General features: G+C 42.3%; 1 protein-coding gene across 3 annotated transcripts; it reads right to left on the bottom strand.

Moving 5' to 3' along the window:
• Positions 1-961: 961 nt before the first annotated feature.
• On the bottom strand, positions 962-17,424 carry ESD (esterase D). 3 transcript variants are annotated; one of them, XM_081855714.1, is made up of 9 exons: positions 17,262-17,424; positions 12,576-12,648; positions 11,391-11,479; positions 8,054-8,152; positions 6,697-6,821; positions 5,852-5,971; positions 4,850-4,948; positions 3,101-3,268; positions 962-1,170 (listed from the first exon to the last, which is right to left on the bottom strand). In XM_081855714.1, the coding sequence occupies exons 2-9, from the start codon at positions 12,641-12,643 to the stop codon at positions 1,090-1,092; spliced, it is 849 nt and encodes a 282-aa protein (XP_081711840.1). In that variant the 5' UTR covers positions 12,644-12,648; positions 17,262-17,424; the 3' UTR covers positions 962-1,089. The 3 variants fall into 3 exon arrangements, with proteins under 3 accessions (XP_081711840.1, XP_081711839.1, XP_081711841.1); XM_081855713.1 differs by having other exon boundaries at positions 12,576-12,651; positions 17,262-17,423; XM_081855715.1 differs by lacking the exon at positions 11,391-11,479 and having other exon boundaries at positions 17,262-17,361.
• Between the last annotated feature and the right edge of the window lie 13 nt (positions 17,425-17,437).

Here is a 17,437-nt window from a genome sequence, read left to right as displayed (position 1 = left end):
GAATCCATACTTCCATCATTAATGAGGGACACCATATCTACGTTTTTAACATCCTGATTCAAAGTACAATGGGGTAGTGAAAAAAGAGCTAAGAAGCTTACATTCTGTGTCTGACGTCAGCCCAGTTTAGTGGAAGGACATGTGTAAAACGGCAGTTGTTAAATAAAAGTGAATAAAGTTGAATGGTGCACAGTAAAACTGAGTGACGTGTATTCAGATTCTTGTTCAATGGCGTTATCTTGCAGCTACTTTTAGGCAGACTAAACTATGGGCAGCCAGCAGCTCTCTCACATGTATATACATAGAATCATGGATTTGTAGAGTTGGAAGGGATTTCGAGGGTCAGTTACTCCAATGCCCTGCAATGCACAAATCTCAACACGTGGTCCCCCATCCAGTTGGAAACCATGCCGCACCCTGCTTCGCTTTGCAAATGTGCTAGCAGTTTTATTGCTGTAGTAAATGTATGTTAAGCCACAGCCACCCTCACAAGGCTTCCCCAGCACTCTTACTGTGCCAGGGCATAGTTGTTTGTGTGCTGTCAGTGGGTATACTGAAGGTTACTTATTGTAGGATGACTATGATAGGACATCACGTATACGCAGCCCAGGATGAAGACTTACTGCTGGGGGAACAACCACATACAGTGGTACCTTGGGTTAAGAACTTAATTCGTTCCGGAGGTCCGTTCTTAACCTGAAACTGTTCTTAACCTGAAGCACCACTTTAGCTAATGGGGCCTCCTGCTGCTGCTGCGCCACCGGAGCACAATTTCTGTTCTCATCCTGAAGCAAAGTTCTTAACTTATTTCTGGGTTAGTGGAGTCTGTAACCTGAAGCGTATGTAACCTGAAGCGTATGTAACCCGAGGTACCACTGTAACTAGAAATGCTTTCAGCTCAGAATGGTAACTTTACAGCTATATTCCCAAACATGATTAAATTAATTCACATCAGACAAGGCATATTCCAAGTGTTTATTCTGAGGCATAAAATTAGGACTTCATTTCAATACACTGATTATTCACGTACTTTTTTGTTGTTAATTTCCACTGATTATCTTCCAATTGTTTTGAACTGTCAGGAGATACTCAAGCATTGAGGTATTTTGCGTGGTGCCTGATATGGTCGTTAATGAATGTTGCTATAAAGTAGTAACTGTGATCATAGCCCTGGGAAGGGGGAAAAGAAATCAAATGGTCAAATATGTAGCCAACATGTCTTCAAGAGCATTGTTTTTTACAGCGCTATTCAGAGGCAGCAGTACTCAAGAACGAAGTAGCTGGAAAATTCGCCTTGGGTTCAGCGTACGCATTCAGTGTAATAAATTATCTAACCATCATCTATCTTTCTGTTGACAGAGGAAGGTATCATCTACCTTTAAAGGAAACTTGCCAGAACAACTTAAGAACGTGCCCTTGTAGACCGACAGAGGGATATAAGTGTACATATTGCACAGTATTGCAATCCTTTGGTACATTAAAGGTAAAGGTAAAGGGACCCCTGACCATTAGGTCCAGTCGTGACCGACTCTGGGGTTGCAGCGCTCATCTCACTTTATTGGCCGAGGGAGCCGGCATACAGCTTCTGGGTCATGTGGCCAGCATGACTAAGCCGCTTCTGGCAAACCAGAGCAGCGCACAGAAACACCGTTTACCTTCCCGCCAGAGCGGTATCTATTTATCTACTTGCACTTTGATGTGTTTTCAAACTGCTAGGTTGGCAGGAGCAGGAACTGAACAATGGGAGCTCACCCTGTTGCGGAGATTTGAACCGCCAACCTTCTGATCGGCAAGTCCTAGGCTCTGTTGTTTAACCCACAGCGCCCACAATTCAAGAAAAAGGGTTCATCCTGTTCAGTAATGGCTGGCTGTAGCTCTCCAGGGCTTCAGATAAGGGAAGGTTCCCAACCCTACCTGGGGATTGAAATTGGGACCTTCTGCATGCAGAGCAGAACACAGGAACTCAGGAAGCTGCCTTATGCTGAGTTACATCACTGACCCATTTACAATGGCTGGCAGCAGCTCTCCGGGGTTTCAGAAATGGGATCATGCCAGGTTCAAGGTTCTTGTATTAATTTACAAAGCCCTGAGCAACTTAGGTCCAGGGTACCTCAGGGATTGGCTGAAACCTTGGTACCTCAGCTCAGTCAGAAGCATTGTTATTCATCTCCCAAGCTGGTGAGGCTCGTTGGAGGACAATGAGAAACCGAGCCTTTAATGCCATCAACCCAGTCCTATGAACACCCAGAGGGCTAGCCTAAACCGCTGAGCCTCTTGGGCTTGCTGATTGGAAGGCCAGCGGTTCGAATCCGCTTGACAGGTTGAGCTCCTGTTGCTCTGTCCCAGCTCCTGCCAACCTAGCAGCTCGAAAGCACACCAGTGCAAGTAGATAAATAGGTACTGCTGTGGCGGGAAGGTAAACGGCGTTTCATGTACTCTGGTTTCTGTCACGGTGTCCCATTGTGCCAGAAGCAGTTTAGTCATGCTGGCCACATGACCCAGAAAGCTGTCTGTGGACAAATGCCAGCTTCCTCAGCCTGAAAGCAAGATGAGCACCACAACCCCATAGTCGCCTTTGACAGGACTTAACTGTCCAGGGGTCCTTTACCTTTTTTTACCTATGAAAACCCACTCAAGGGAGATTCAGCAGGCACCTTCTTAGCCAACTATAAATGCCTGCTGAAAATGTTTCTATTACACAAGGCCTATGCAGATTCCCTTCAGGTTCTGATGGGGGCCTTTTGAACTACTGTTCATGGACTCTCTTCCATAAGGAAAAGCTGTTTTTATTTTGTCAAGCCGTCAGGAATTAACAAGTAGCATTTGTTTGTTTGTTTACTGTTTGCTCTTTATTTGTTTGAAAGTGTTTTGGGTTGTTTTGCTGATTTATTTTTAATTCTTTAAAAGAATGAATGTACTGTTCTTTAAATTGGTGTACTGGGGCTTTTTGGGATGTGTGTGAGTGAATGAGAGAGGGGATCAGGCAATATCTAAACAAACCTGTAAATGATAATAATGCTGCCTCAGGAGGCAAAGAGAAGCATCATCGACCTTTGCTACTGAAAATTTAACACAAGACACAAAACTTTTAGGACATTACCTGCTGCATTCTGAAGACCACTGGAATTTTGCGCTCTGTGCAGGCAGCAATGAAATTATCAGGCAGCAATTGCCCTGCTGTAAGGAACTGGTCGTCTTTGCCTTGATCAATCAGAATGTCCAAAGAGGGGCCTTTGTAGGATTTCACAATATGTGTAGCATCGTAAGCCTGCAACGGATATAGATACATTCACTTCTAAAAACTGCAGCATCCAGACAAGAGGTTATCGATATTGACCTTTCCTCCAGACTTTCCAGGCATAATCTGCATTTTAAAGCTCTGTGTCTGATTGCTCTCTGTAGGCTTCAGAGCTTTCCCTGCAAAAACCGCTCTTCAAAGCGAAAGCACAGCAAAGGGCAATCCACAGAAAATTCAAATTGCCGTTCATTGCACTCCAGCTTTTAAGGAGTGGGTTTTTGCATGAGCTTAAAGCATGAGTCGTGCAGCTCTCCCACGGCTTGCAGATAGCTTCCTGAAGCCTGCATTCGCCCCACAGGACACACACACATTTCCCCATCATTTTTGGAGGGGGAAAAGTGCGTCCTATAGGGCGAAAAATACGGTAAATCTGGATAAGCCCAAGATCTCACAATACGGGAAAAACAATGACCAACAGAAAGAATCACAATTCCTATCCAATTTACAGTCAATTCCAAATTAAAATGCAACGCTGACCAGGCTCACATTCAGTATTCATAACAAAATAAAATAAATCATATAAAACAAAAAAATAATAAAATCCTTCCAGTAGCACCTTAGAGACCAACTAAGTTAGTTATTGGTATGAGCTCATACCAATAACTAACTTAGTTGGTCTCCAAGGTACCAACACGGCTACCTGCCTGTATTCAGTATTCATATTACACACTGATTTATTTTGCAGTGGACATAACAAATAGAAAGTCAACAACAGATAAAATGATTTATGCTGATGGATGGAGTTTCGGAGATTCCTTGGTAACAATGACATCACTGTGAGAAAGAAAGTGGACTTTTAAGTGTAACAGCAGCAGCTAAAGAGGCAGATTTGATGTAGAATGAATGTGTTCAGGAGCCCGTTTGCCCTTCCCCGTGAAAACTTAACTCTGCCACTATTTCCTAGCCTGTCTTGGAAAATGTTCTGCACCAGAGATTGGGAGTAGCCAAGGAAAGTGACACAATTCTGGCTTGCTTGTTCTTTATGAGCTACCGCATTTTCTTATTTTTCAACTCCAACACGGGAGAATGCTGGAAACATTTCTGCCAAGAACCACCATTCCTCCTGCACTCCAGAAGGCTTTACAGTGTTACAACCACAAGAATAAAATGTACAGGAGTAAGCAATGCCAGCAAGGGCGCCACCTAGGGGGAGTTGGGGGGCTAAGCCCCCCCATATGTAAGGAAGGGGCCGGGCCCCCTCAAAATTCCATGGCGACCATGCACACATGCCACACAATGTGCTCACCTCACTTGCGCACACCATACGACATGCTTGCGTCATGCACACAAGCCACACCACGTTAAATAAATCATGGCGTGTACCTAATTTTAAGACCTGCTAAGGAACAGACTATCATTAATATGTCCTGATATGTAAAACCACAGAATCCAAAGAGAATGCACTTCCTTTTTCCCATGACTATATAATTTTATACCGCTTTTCGACTGCAACCAACCTGCCTTGCCTTTTTAAAAAATTCTATATTGATGAAGCAGTTTGATGGCGCTTCTGTGGTTATTCTACACCATGCTGATATTTCCAGTACATACCTCCCATTTGGTTACATCCGACCCCAGGTATCCACTAAAAGCTTTCTTCCCCCACGGGCACTGTATTGGGTTGCAGATTGGCGCAAAGGCTGAAACAGACTAGTCAGAAATGGAAGATTCAAGGAAAACAAAGCAACTGTGTTAATATCTGAATCTAGATTTCCCCCAGCAACTCTGAATTTTTAAAAACTGCATTTGTTAAGTTGTAGAAAACAGCATGGTTCTAGAAAACAGCTGCTTATTTTCACCTCTTGTCATGTGTAGGAAAGGACAGTACAAACCCATCTTGTCCTGGTGTACGGACATGTACAGACATAACACAATTTTTATTTACTTTATTTGTTTCTGTCCCCATTTATCAATATATCTTCATAGGATTGTGCCATACTTCAATTTGCACCGCCTATTAATTGTAAACATCCAGAATGCCAATCTACTATATACAGTGGTACCTCGGTTTTTTGAGCATCTCGGAAGCCGAACGTTTCGTTTTTCTAACGCCAAAAACCCGGAAGTAATTGCTTCCGTTTTCGAACACTTTTCGGAAGTTGAACAGCTTTCGCTGAGTTTTTCCCCAATTTCCCCCATTTAAATTGCAGGCTGCCCTTTGCGCCTCAGTTTTTGAACATTTTGGAAGTCGAACGATCTTCCAGAATGGATTACGTTTGAAAACGGAGGTACCACTGTATTTTGGAAAGTTGTTTGATATGTATTTGGACATCTCCTAAAATGGCATAACTAAATTTTACATGATGGTTCCTGATATCAAGGAGCAGGTTTTTGTCTATGTTTGAATACAATCAGACAGCATTTTGAATCAAGATGGTGCACTGAACCTTTCAAAACTGCACTGAATTTGACCATTGATTTAAAAACCGCACTGATAAATGTGAGTGCATCTCTTACTTTTTCAGGGTAAATTTTCTTAACATTATCTCTCTTTGCATCATTACCTAATTCCTTTACTTTATTCGATATACATTTAAAAATTCAGAATCTTACTTTGTATTTTCCGGGATTCTTCAGAGCGAGGATTAGAGCACCATGACCCCCCATTGAATGGCCGGAAATAGAAATCCTCCCAGAGTCAACTGGGAAATTGGCATTTATCAGATTAGGTAACTGGAAGACGTCAATGAGAAGGAAATAGATGTGAGTATATTAACATTTTGACCTACACAGGATAAAAATAAAATACAACTAGGGTCCATCTCTAGAGAGCAATGACTCTTGCCTTTGTCCAACACTTTATCAAACAGCAGCACACATGCTGCCCAGTAAGCTTTCTGTGGGATATGCTGGCTACAAAGAAACAGGGAAACTATCAGTAAACTACTCAACTTGGAGAGATTTTACTATAACAGTTTCAGGGGTCCTTGCAAGTATATGAAGGCAGAGCAAGTTTAAAGATGCAGTGCTACTGCCTGCATACTTAAAGAGACACCAGGCCTTTTGCTTGCCTTTGGTGATCTTGGGCAAAGTTAGGGAGGATGGTAAAAGTTCATAAGGAATTACTGGGTACCATATTACAGAATTTCTCAGAGCAGAACATTAGAACCTCAGAGCTTGAGTGCAGGTGAGAAAATGCAGGACAAATTTACAGGTGCCTTATTTTCTCAGAGATAAAGCACAAGTACCAACGCCAGATCTTGCCAATACGGACACAGTTGGGTGTCAGATTTTTCTCTCTGTGTCCAGAAGGATACTCATATGTATCCGACCATCAGACTTACAGTAGAAGGGATGGGGGAGAAAAAGTTGGGGAACCCACACCTTGTATTATATCCCATTCTATATTTACATCAAGAGAATTGTACACAGGCACAATTAACCAAGCCAAAAGTCACCTCATCCTTTATGTAAGAATACATGCGATAATTCGTTTTCCACGGATCTTCAGTGGCATCCACGTAAAAACCAGCTCCAGTGCCAAAATCCCAGCTCTCATCTTCTCCTTTAATATTGCACCCACCTACCATGGAAAGAAAGTCTACGCTGATAATCACCATTTACAGCAGAGGAGTGGCACTTTTCCTTTATGTTCAAGGGGCTTTATGTGAATGCCTCTCTTTGCTTGGCAAAGGGTTGCCAGGCAGAATAGTCTACCTGGTAAAGAGGAAAACCTTGCAGACGTGGATGGACTTTGTTAGATGAAGAGCTAAAAGCGAATGCAACTGTCTAGCCAATTGTGGGAAAATAAAAAGGCAGATCTTAAGTGTGTGCTGTTCCCCACCACCCAGGAGGAAGATGCTTTTACAGGAAAATCTGCTTATCAATACTGTATCTGTGCCGATCTGGCAACTACTGGAACTGCACAGGAAAACATCTGTTGATTAGGAAGGCCCAACAGAGACTCCATTTTCTCAGGGTCTTGCGAAAGAACCATGTTAAACAAAAATTGATGATCTCCTTTTACCAGGCGACCATAGAAAGTGTCCTTTCATAATGTATAACAGTGTGGTCCTCTGGTTTGAGAGCCAAGGACAGGAAGTCCACACAGAGGGTGGTGAATACAGCACATGACATAATGGGCTGTCCTCGGAGTTCGCTAGATGACATCGCGGGAGACCGCTGCCTCAGGAGAGCAAGGAAAATTCTTAGGGATAACTCACACCCTTGCCAGCACTTCTTTAATCTCCTACCTTCAGGCAGGAGATACAGAAATATAGTCAGCTGCACCAACAGGTTAAAGAACAGTTTTTATCCATGGGCTGTTGGGCTGCTGAATGGGGAAAAATAGTGGTGTACAGTGGTACCTCAGGTTAAGAACTTAATTCGTTCCGGAGGTCCATTCTTAACCTGAAACTGTTCTTAACCTGAAGCATCACTTTAGCTAACGGGGCCTCCTGCTGCCGCTGCGCCATCAGAGCACGATTTCTGTTCTCATCCTGAAGCAAAGTTCTTAGACCGAGGTACTATTCTGGGTTAGCAGAGTCTGTAACCTGAAGCGTCTATAACCTGAAGTGTATGTAACTCAAGGTACCACTGTAATTGATTTCCGACAAGCACACAGAGCGCAAACAAGATTGAGTGTATGGGGAGGGGCTCGTTTAATTTCACTGCACACAGGTGACAATAAAGGACAAATGGACAAGATTCTAGGTTTGTATACAAAGTTTGGCTTAACTTACTAGTAATACACACAGCTGCGTAACAGCAATAATTAAAAGCAATTAATTTGATATTCATTGGCCTAGCACTTACGTGGGCTGGTATCTGGGGCAACCACAACAAGGCCTTGTTCAGCTGCAGCTTGATGGAAACCTGCTTTCGTTATGAAATTTTGTTCTGTGCACGTTAATCCTGAAAAGACAGAAGAGCATTGTAATGGTAAGAGCACTGCCAATAGGGTTCTGGCTCAGCAGCTATCCAAGTGAGCGTATTTTAGCCCAAAAGTAAGAGGATGCACTTTCCACTTTGAACCATTGTTTATATCTTTTGATATTGTTGGGCCTAAGTGTCTAAATTGATTAGCCTCAAAGTATAACTTCAAAAAACTAATTCCCCCATCCTCCCAGTGATAGATGTTTATATAACAGGGCTTTTTGTTGTTATTCCAGGTTTTTTCTTTCAGAAAGATTCCAAACATTTTTTTGCCACTCATTTAGCTGTTCCCCTAGCTAAATGCCTCCCCTAGGAAGAACTGGAAAAGATAAGTAAACCTAGGAACAACAATAGTTTTAATTGGTGTTATACAACCAATTAAGGACAGCTTCCCCTTTAATTTTCAGAATTTCCCCCCATAAAGGGCCATAACTTGCCACTGTCAGCCTGTTTGTTTATAATCTGGACTCTCTTGTTTATAATCTGGACTCTCTTCTGTTCTTTCGGTGGAATATGATGGAATAAAATATCTGATTTTTAACAATTTATTTGTAATTCTGCCACCATGCAAAAGTTATTTAATTACTGTTTAATTGCAGGGTTGTTTAGTAAACATTTTCTTCATTACATTTTTATTAATGTACCAGTAGACAAAGAAAGCAAAAAAGACATTGTGTTGACAGTGAATATTTTTTTTATTACACATAAGGTCTCATTCATTGCTGAAGAGTAAAGAAAGTTCCACTAGACCTGAAATGCTACCATGTTTAAATTAATCCTAATAATACCAGTAGCAGGAAGCTAAGAATATCCACAGGCACATATAAGAAGGGAAAACAGATTTTTATGCAAAGTTCTTTCTTTGCAATCACACTGACCAATTTACTGCCAGTTTTTCTGACTGTGCTGTTTGCCAGTTTTTGGAGTGTCATCCATGAGTGGCAGATTTTTATCAATCTTCATAAGGGCAGTTCCTACCAAAAAGTAAGACATGACAAATAATGCTCTGAGGGCCGTTAGTTAGGGAGAGCAGTGTCAGAAGGACACTGACAAACTGGAACGTGTCCAGAGGAGGGCAACCAAAATGGTCAAAGGCCTGGAAACGATGCCTTATGAGGAACGGCTAAGGGAGCTGGGCATGTTTAGCCTGGAGAAGAGGAGGTTAAGGGGTGATATGATAGCCATGTTCAAATATATAAAAGGATGTCACATAGAGGAGGGAGAAAGGTTGTTTTCTGCTGCTCCAGAGAAGCGGACACGGAGCAATGGATCCAAACTACAAGAAAGAAGATTCCACCTAAACATTAGGAAGAACTTCCTGACAGTAAGAGCTGTTCGACAGTGGAGTTTGCTGCCAAGGAGTGTGGTGGAGTCTCCTTCTTTGGAGGTCTTTAAGCAGAGGCTTGACAACCATATGTCAGGAGTGCTCTGATGGTGTTTCCTGCTTGGCAGGGGGTTGGACTCGATGGCCCTTGTGGTCTCTTCCAACTCTATGATTCTATGATTCTAAGTTGGAACAGGGTGTGCGATCCATTGGACTATTACAAATATTCTGTCAAACATCTTAGACAGAATGAACATCTGGCACTAATGCACAATCCCACCACATATGGGTGAGTGACCGTCTATTCTTTGTTAATTATGTGGTGTATAAACACCTTAAAGGGCTATGTGACACCTCATTAGTTATACAACACCTTTCTCACTGGAGCAAGATGCCACCTGGGTGTGAACTTCAACACTGATTCTCTAAGTTCTGGCTGAAGCAGTTGTAAGGAAACTTTCTAATTTAACGCAAAAGCATCTTGCAGAAAGAGATGTGCCACAAATTATCTTATCTATAAGCCTTTATGGAAGCTCAGCTGACAGCAAAAGCAAGACAGTCTGGCTTTATCAGTGAATCACACATGTATCTAGATCAGGGCAGTCCAGCTTTTCATACCAAGTGGACCACAATAGAACTCAGACATGGAACCTGTGGATCACAAACTATTTTGCCACATGGAGCAAGGGGAGCAAGTCAAAACTGACACTCCGCTGCCAGTCCTTGTGCTGCCTCCCCCCCCCCCAAAAAAAAACAACGAATAAGCAAGGTGTTGGGCTTTGGGAAGGAGGTATGAGGCTATGGCAAGGGACGTGGGTGGCGATGTGGGTTAAACCACAGAGCCTAGGACTTGCCGATCAGAAGGTCGGCAGTTCGAATCCCCGTGACGGGGTGAGCTCCCATTGCTCGGTCCCTGCTCCTGCCAACCTAGCAGTTCGAAAGCACATCAAAGTGCAAGTAGATAAATAGGTACCGCTCCAGTGGGAAGGTAAACGGCGCTTCCGTGCGCTGCTCTGGTTCACCAGAAGCGGCTTAGTCATGCTGGCCACATAACCCGGAAGCTGTACACCAGCTCCCTCAGCCAATAAAACAAGATGAGCGCCGCAACCCCAGAGTCGGCCACGACTGGACCTAATGGTCAGGGGTCCCTTTACCTTTATGAGGCTCTGGCAGGGTCCCAGAGCCCTCCCACCTCCTTCCCAAAGCTGGGAAAGTGCTAACAAGGTTTTGGGAAGGAGACAGGAGGACTCTAGGACCCTCCCAGAGCCCTCAAACTTCTTTCCCAAAGCCCAGAGCCTTGCTTACCCAGGCACAAGGGCTGGAGGGGGGCATAAAATGGTGCAGAGGGCTGCCATAAAAGACACTGAGGGCTGCGAGTTGGACCAACCTGATCTAGATGATAATCTACAAAAACACTTTGCAATCTTGTCTGGGCTATCAGATTGGGGGGGGGGGACCTTCTTGCTGTCTCCCTGGTAGGTGCTGCTCCCTGTGTAGGGATGCAATATAAGGCTCCCTTGGTATGAAAACTCCCTTTTCCTAGTGGTACAGACAACATTTTGGGTAAGCTTCTGTCACTACCTCAATACACTTTTGTTTCCCCAGGCTTCAAACTTATGGTGGGCCCATTTAGCTTGCTGTGATCTATAGAGTTTTGACCCTGCCCTGTTTCGTAGAATTTATGTTTTCATTTCTTTTAAATATTTTTATTATTTTATTTGTTGTTTGATCTCTTCCTGGAAACCACTTTGTTATAATTTTTTGATGAAAAGTAGTATATGAATCTCTAAAATAACTATAAGAAGCCTACTGAAATCACACCTACAACATGTTTGAATTAATTTTAACCCCCTTTGGCAATATCTTTTTCAAGGGCCACTTCAGATTACTCACCTGAGAGCCAGTACAATACAGGGCATTTCTCAGTTTCTGCTTTGGGTGGCAGATAAACCCCAAACTTCATTTTGCATTTCAGATCAACGCTGTTGACAACAAAATGCAATTAACATGGACTAACGAAACTTGACAAAAATAATGTCGCTTATAAGAAACCGCAACCTCCAATCAGAGTTGCAAGAGGCTAACACTCAAGCCGCATGCTTTATTCAACTACTTAAGAGTGTTTTTGTTCCCCCATGGAAATCAGTGCAACTAATTCAGTCAAGGCAAGTAGAGACAGCAGACAATTGGAGCTGCCACAAGAAGGGACAGGATGCAGATTATCAAAGAGGGTCTACCTGAGCATCCAAGAATGCAAAAGGAGACACATGAGGGACTGAGCATAGAGACTGAAGGGACAGAGTGGAGTACAGTGGGGTGGGTGTGGCTAATCTGTGGCCCTCCAGATACTGGACTACAGCTCCCATCATCCCTGCCTATTGACCATGCTGGTTGAGGCTGATGGGAGCTGAGTTCCAACAGCATCTGGAGGGAGACAGGTTTCCCACCCCTGCAATGGACAACTGGACTTTCACTGAAAAAGCAAGGAAGATATAGTGATGGTTAAGCTACTAAAAACGTAATTAACATTGAAGAACAAAAAGATGTTTTCTCAGTACTTTGGTATGACACCAAAGCCTAAATATCAACAGAACTGCTATATGCAAATTTGCTGTCTGCCAAAAAAAAAAAAAAAAAACCATCAGAAAGGGGCAAAAATGAATATGCATTTGTTTAGTAATTAGCTGTTGTCTAGCCCCAAGCACATAGGGACAAATTTTCTAAACTTTGGTAGCTATGGGTTATAGATAGTGGGTAGGTTTCACCAAAGGCTTCTGCTGTGGCACAGGGCAGGTGCAGGAGGAGAGGGGGGGGAAACCCCCTTACACTAGTGCTAATCCTTGCACTAGCGTTTTTATTTAGCTGAATACTGCCCTGTGGGTATAGGCCTGCAGCATAAAGGTGCCATTCAATGTTATTCCTACTCAAAAATAGATCAATTCAAGTTAATGGACATGGCTAACTTAGGTTCATTCATTTCAATGGGTCTACTCAACTAAGTAGGACTTAGCTGAATACAACCCTAACCCCAGGGTTGTAAAATATCCTTTAAAAAAATTACATGAATAAAATATTTACCTGTCATGCTCAAACACTTTCTGAAAACCACCAAAGCATTTATTGCTAGAAATTTCTTTCAAGGCCATGATCTCTGCTGGAAACAAAGGGGAAAAACTGTTTTAGAGTTGTACTTATTTATTAAATTTGTAAAACACGCTTCACTACATCTTATGGTATTGAATTCCATAGCTGAATTTACAGCAGCCTCATAAAAAGAAGATAATTCAGGCTGAAAATATATACACTTACCTGGGAGTACCGTATTTTTCGCTCTATAAGACACACCAGACCACAAGACGCACCTAGTTTTTGGAGGAGGAAAACAAGACACCTGGCTTGAGAGCAGTACATGTGGTGACACCTGGCTTGAGAGCAGTACATGTGAAAAGGATCTAGGAGTCTTGGTTGACCACAAACTTGACATGAGCCAACAGTGTGACGCAGCAGCTAAAAAAGCCAATGCAATTCTGGGCTGCATCAATAGGAGTATAGCATCTAGATCAAGGGAAGTAATAGTGCCACTGTATTCTGCTCTGGTCAGACCTCACCTGGAGTACTGTGTCCAGTTCTGGGCACCACAGTTCAAGAAGGACACTGACAAACTGGAACGTGTCCAGAGGAGGGCAACCAAAATGGTCAAAGGTCTGGAAACGATGCCTTATGAGGAACGGCTAAGGGAGCTGGGCATGTTTAGCCTGGATAAGAGGAGGTTAAGGGGCAATATGATAGCCATGTTCAAATATATAAAAGGATGTCATATAGAGGAGGGAGAAAGGTTGTTTTCTGCTGCTCCAGAGAAGCGGACACGGAGCAATGGATCCAAACTACAAGAAAGAAGATTCTACCTATACATTAGGAAGAACTTCCTGATAGTAAGAGCTGTTCGACAGTGGAATTTGCTGCCAAGGAGTATGGTGGAGTCTCCTTCTTTGGAGGTCTTTAAGCAGAGGCTTGACAAGCATATGTCAGGAGTGCTCTGATGGTGTTTCCTGCTTGGCAGGGGGTTGGACTCGATGGCCCTTGTGGTCTCTTCCAACTCTATGATTCTATGATTCTATTCTAAGAAAAAGAAATCTGAATCTCAGAAGCCAGAAGATCAAGAGGGATCGCTACGCACTGAAAGCAGCAATCCCTCTTGCTGATCTGGCTTCTGGGATAGCTGCGCAGCCTGCATTCGCTCCATAAGACATTTCCCCTTACTTTTTAGGAGGGAAAAAGTGAGTCTTATAGAGCAAAAAATACGGTGAGTTGCATTAAACTTAGGAGGGCTTACGTAGGAGTAAGCATGCATGTAAATGCACCATAAAGCTTCTACAACAGATAAAGGATTTTTCCTACCAACCTACAGTTTTTCTTCACAATGCCATCACCCCTAGTTATTCACAACACACACAGAGAGACATTCTTCAATATAAAGATTCAGATTTCAGTAGGCAGAAAACTGAGACATAACTGTGTGCTGCATTTGAGAAGTTTGCCTTTGTTTTCCTGATTTTACAAGCCTGTTGGCAGAGCCTAGAAAACAGGGTTTCCTTTCTTGGTTCCCAAACTGCTGTCCAAGGACAGTGGTCAATTTGATCCAGTGAGATCTTTCTTCCTTAATCCAAGGTGCAGCTGGAGGTGGCTGTGCCACTGAAGAGAATGTATCCAGGACTCAACTTTTACTATTCTATCACATGTTAGTAGCATGGGAGGGGATCTGGAACAGAGCTTGCCAAAATCAAATTGTTCAATTAACCTTTAGCCAGGTTGGAAAAGATTTTGCAAGGACAGGAGTTGTAGTAAATCTGTTTGAGAAGTTGCTGCCAGGGAGTTGAAATCGTGCTGTTTGAGGGCAGGGGAGCATTTTACTGCTTGTGCTCTTTCACGCCCTTTTATTGCCACATATGGCCAGGGCTATCATTAGGCCAACCAGACAACCACCTAAGGGGCAAACCTCCTTTGAGGGGCACAGTTTTATACAGATTAGTTTATAAATTTCCGACAATATTTTATTTTTAGTTTTTTATTTTGAAGTTGTTTATCATTTCTACAAGATGTTCATTTTTGAAAATTGCAGTGAGCAATTTTTGGTGTGTGTGCAAATCGATAGCCTTGCCAAGGGCATAAAATAGCCTTGCAGTGGGCACTGGGTACGGTAATGTACTGTTAAACCTGTATTTTAAAATGTTTGTGATTTTTTTATTGTCCGTGGGTTTGGTTTTGTTTTGACTTTGGTTATAAATCCTTTCAGGGCTTCTTTTTTTAAAATAAATAATATTTATTAAAATTTTAAAGGTTACAAAAATAAAAACTAAAAACACCATAACAAACAAAAACAAAACAACGCATCACAATAAGGAAAAAGAAGAAAAAGAGGAAAGAAAAAAAAACAGCTAATCTTCCCATAACTTGTCTTTCATTTGCTTGTTTCCTTGACCTCCTCACACCTCCCTTCTTTGTATTCTAGTTCAGTTGACTATTTCAGCAAATCCTTTCCATCTTTTCCACTTTTTGTTCTGTAATTTATCTTAATATAATGTAACTTTACTTTCCCTCCTTTCACCAATTAACAGTCTATTTTTTCCTAAACCCTTATAACATTTCTGCTAAAACCACATAACTTCATTCCAACATCCTTCTAACATTCATTAATTTTACAATGTTTCTGTAGATAGTCTTTAAATTTCTTCCAATCTTCCTCCACCTATCCTTTCAGGGCTTCTTAGCCAGTGGGAATCAAAGAACCGCAGAGTTGGAAGGGCCCCCAAGGGTCATCCAGTCATTCAGGAATCTCAACTAAAGCATCTGTGACAGATGGATATTCATCCTCTGCTTTAAAACCTCCAAGGAAGAAGAACCCACTACCTTTTGAGGGAATCCACGCCACGGTTGAACAGCTCTTACTGTCAGAAAGTTATTGTTTAGTCGGAAGACCCGGGGTGTGTGCGTGTGGTGCTACGGGTCACTGTGTCTGGCTTCTTTTTTACATTTATCACATTTGTATACTGCTGTTCATGGCATAACAAAACAGAATACAGTGGATGCTCAGGTTGCGAACGTGATCCATGCGGGTAGCACATTCGCAACCCGCAGTGCCGCGTGTGCACACTCGAGGGTTGCGATTTGGCACTTCTGCACATGCCATAGCTGTCAACTTTTCCCTTTTCTTGCGAGGAATCCTATTCGGAATAAGGGAATTTCCCTTTTAAAAAGGGAAACGTTGACAGCTATGGCACATGCGCAAAGCGCGATTTAGTGTTTTTGCACATGCGCCAAAACCCGGAAGTAACCCGTTATGGTACTTCTGGGTTCGGCGCGGTGCGCAACCCGAAATTGCACAACCCGAAGCATCTGTAACCCGAGGTATGACTGTAGAAGCACAAAATATATAATAAAAAACGAGAACAAAAACCCGAAACGAACCAATACCACCCCCACTCCCACAAACCCAAAGGTCTGGTGGTTTGACACCCCCTTGGGGACAGCTGTGGGCAAAAGATTCCTGCATTTGCAAGGGGCTGGACTAGATGGCCCTTAGGGATCCCTTCCAACACTACAATTCTCTAAGAATAAAGGGGAGTGTAAATAGAATAAACCTAAACTTTGCAAACTGGTTCTGTTAAGTTGTGGGTGAACATATCAGACGACACAGCGATTCTTCAGACAGCACGTGTTTATTCACAGGCCAGAACAGAACTGAACTGAAGGGTTCAGCCAACCTGCTTATTATATAGAGCTCCACTACAATGCAACAGTAACAACTTTCTGTAACTATCCAATCACTGAATGTCACTTTCAATTCCTTATTTGCATATGTGGACCTGAGAGAAAACTATCTACAGAATTCCCCTGCTGGCCCAGGGTGAGAACTTCAGTACATAACAGGTTCCTTTATTAATTCCCCAAAACTGTTTATATTCTTTTTTCCTTTATATTCTTTTTTCTTTATATTCTTTTTCTTATTTATATTCTTTTATCTTTTTTCCTTTTTCTTTTCGTTTTCTTTTTTTCTTTTACTATTGTTAACTCTTTTTTTGTTACGTTTATGTATGAAAAATAATAAATATTATTGTGGGGGGGAGATTAAATAAATAAATAAATAAGAAAATGTACGATAAGAAAAGTTAGGAAATATGATTATGACTGTGATATGGCTTTATGAAATAATGATATTGGAAACGGCTATATATAATCACTAAGAAATTCAGATGGAAGAGACTAGAGGAAGTCAAGTAATATGTTTATGAAGACGGATTTTAATTAATTAAGTTTTAGTTTATGTAGTGATTTGATGTATTTTATGTTTTATATTCTTTTTTCTTTTCGTTTTATTCTTTTTTCTTAACTCTCTTTTTTTGTTATGTTTATGTATGAAAAATAATAAATATTATTGTGGGGGGGGGGGGAGGAGAATTAATTCCCCAAAACTGACCGACACACAACACAGACACACAAAAAGCATTATTTTTTAATGATTATTTTTTATTTTTTATGATTATTTTTTATTTTTTATGATTATTTTTTATTTTTTTAAAAAGATTATTTTTTATTTTGTTTTGACTATGGCAGGCCAACCCGGCTACCCATCTGTAACAAAAAGCAAGCTTTGCAAACCGCCTCAGCCACAGGCTGCGTCTGCCTGTCGAAGTGAAACCAGCACCAAGGGAAAGCAATGGCGGTGTGTGGGAAAGAGGGGCCTATCCTTTCCCTGGAGGCACTTACCGTCCTCCCCAGCTGCCTTCCTGAGCTCCGCGGGCGGGTCAAGCGACAACCAAACTCCCCTCAAAAACTTGGCCTTGCCTCTCTCGACGAGGGTGCCCGTTTGCTTTTACCTCACACGCGCGCGCGCGCTCTTTCTCTGGCGCCGCGGGGCTTCATGGGAATTGTAGTCCCTCCGC

This window comes from Podarcis erhardii (genome assembly GCF_964252035.2).
Source record: "Podarcis erhardii genome assembly, chromosome: 3".
Classification (NCBI taxonomy): Eukaryota; Metazoa; Chordata; class Lepidosauria; order Squamata; family Lacertidae; genus Podarcis; species Podarcis erhardii.
This window is presented reverse-complemented; position numbering and strand designations above follow the sequence as displayed.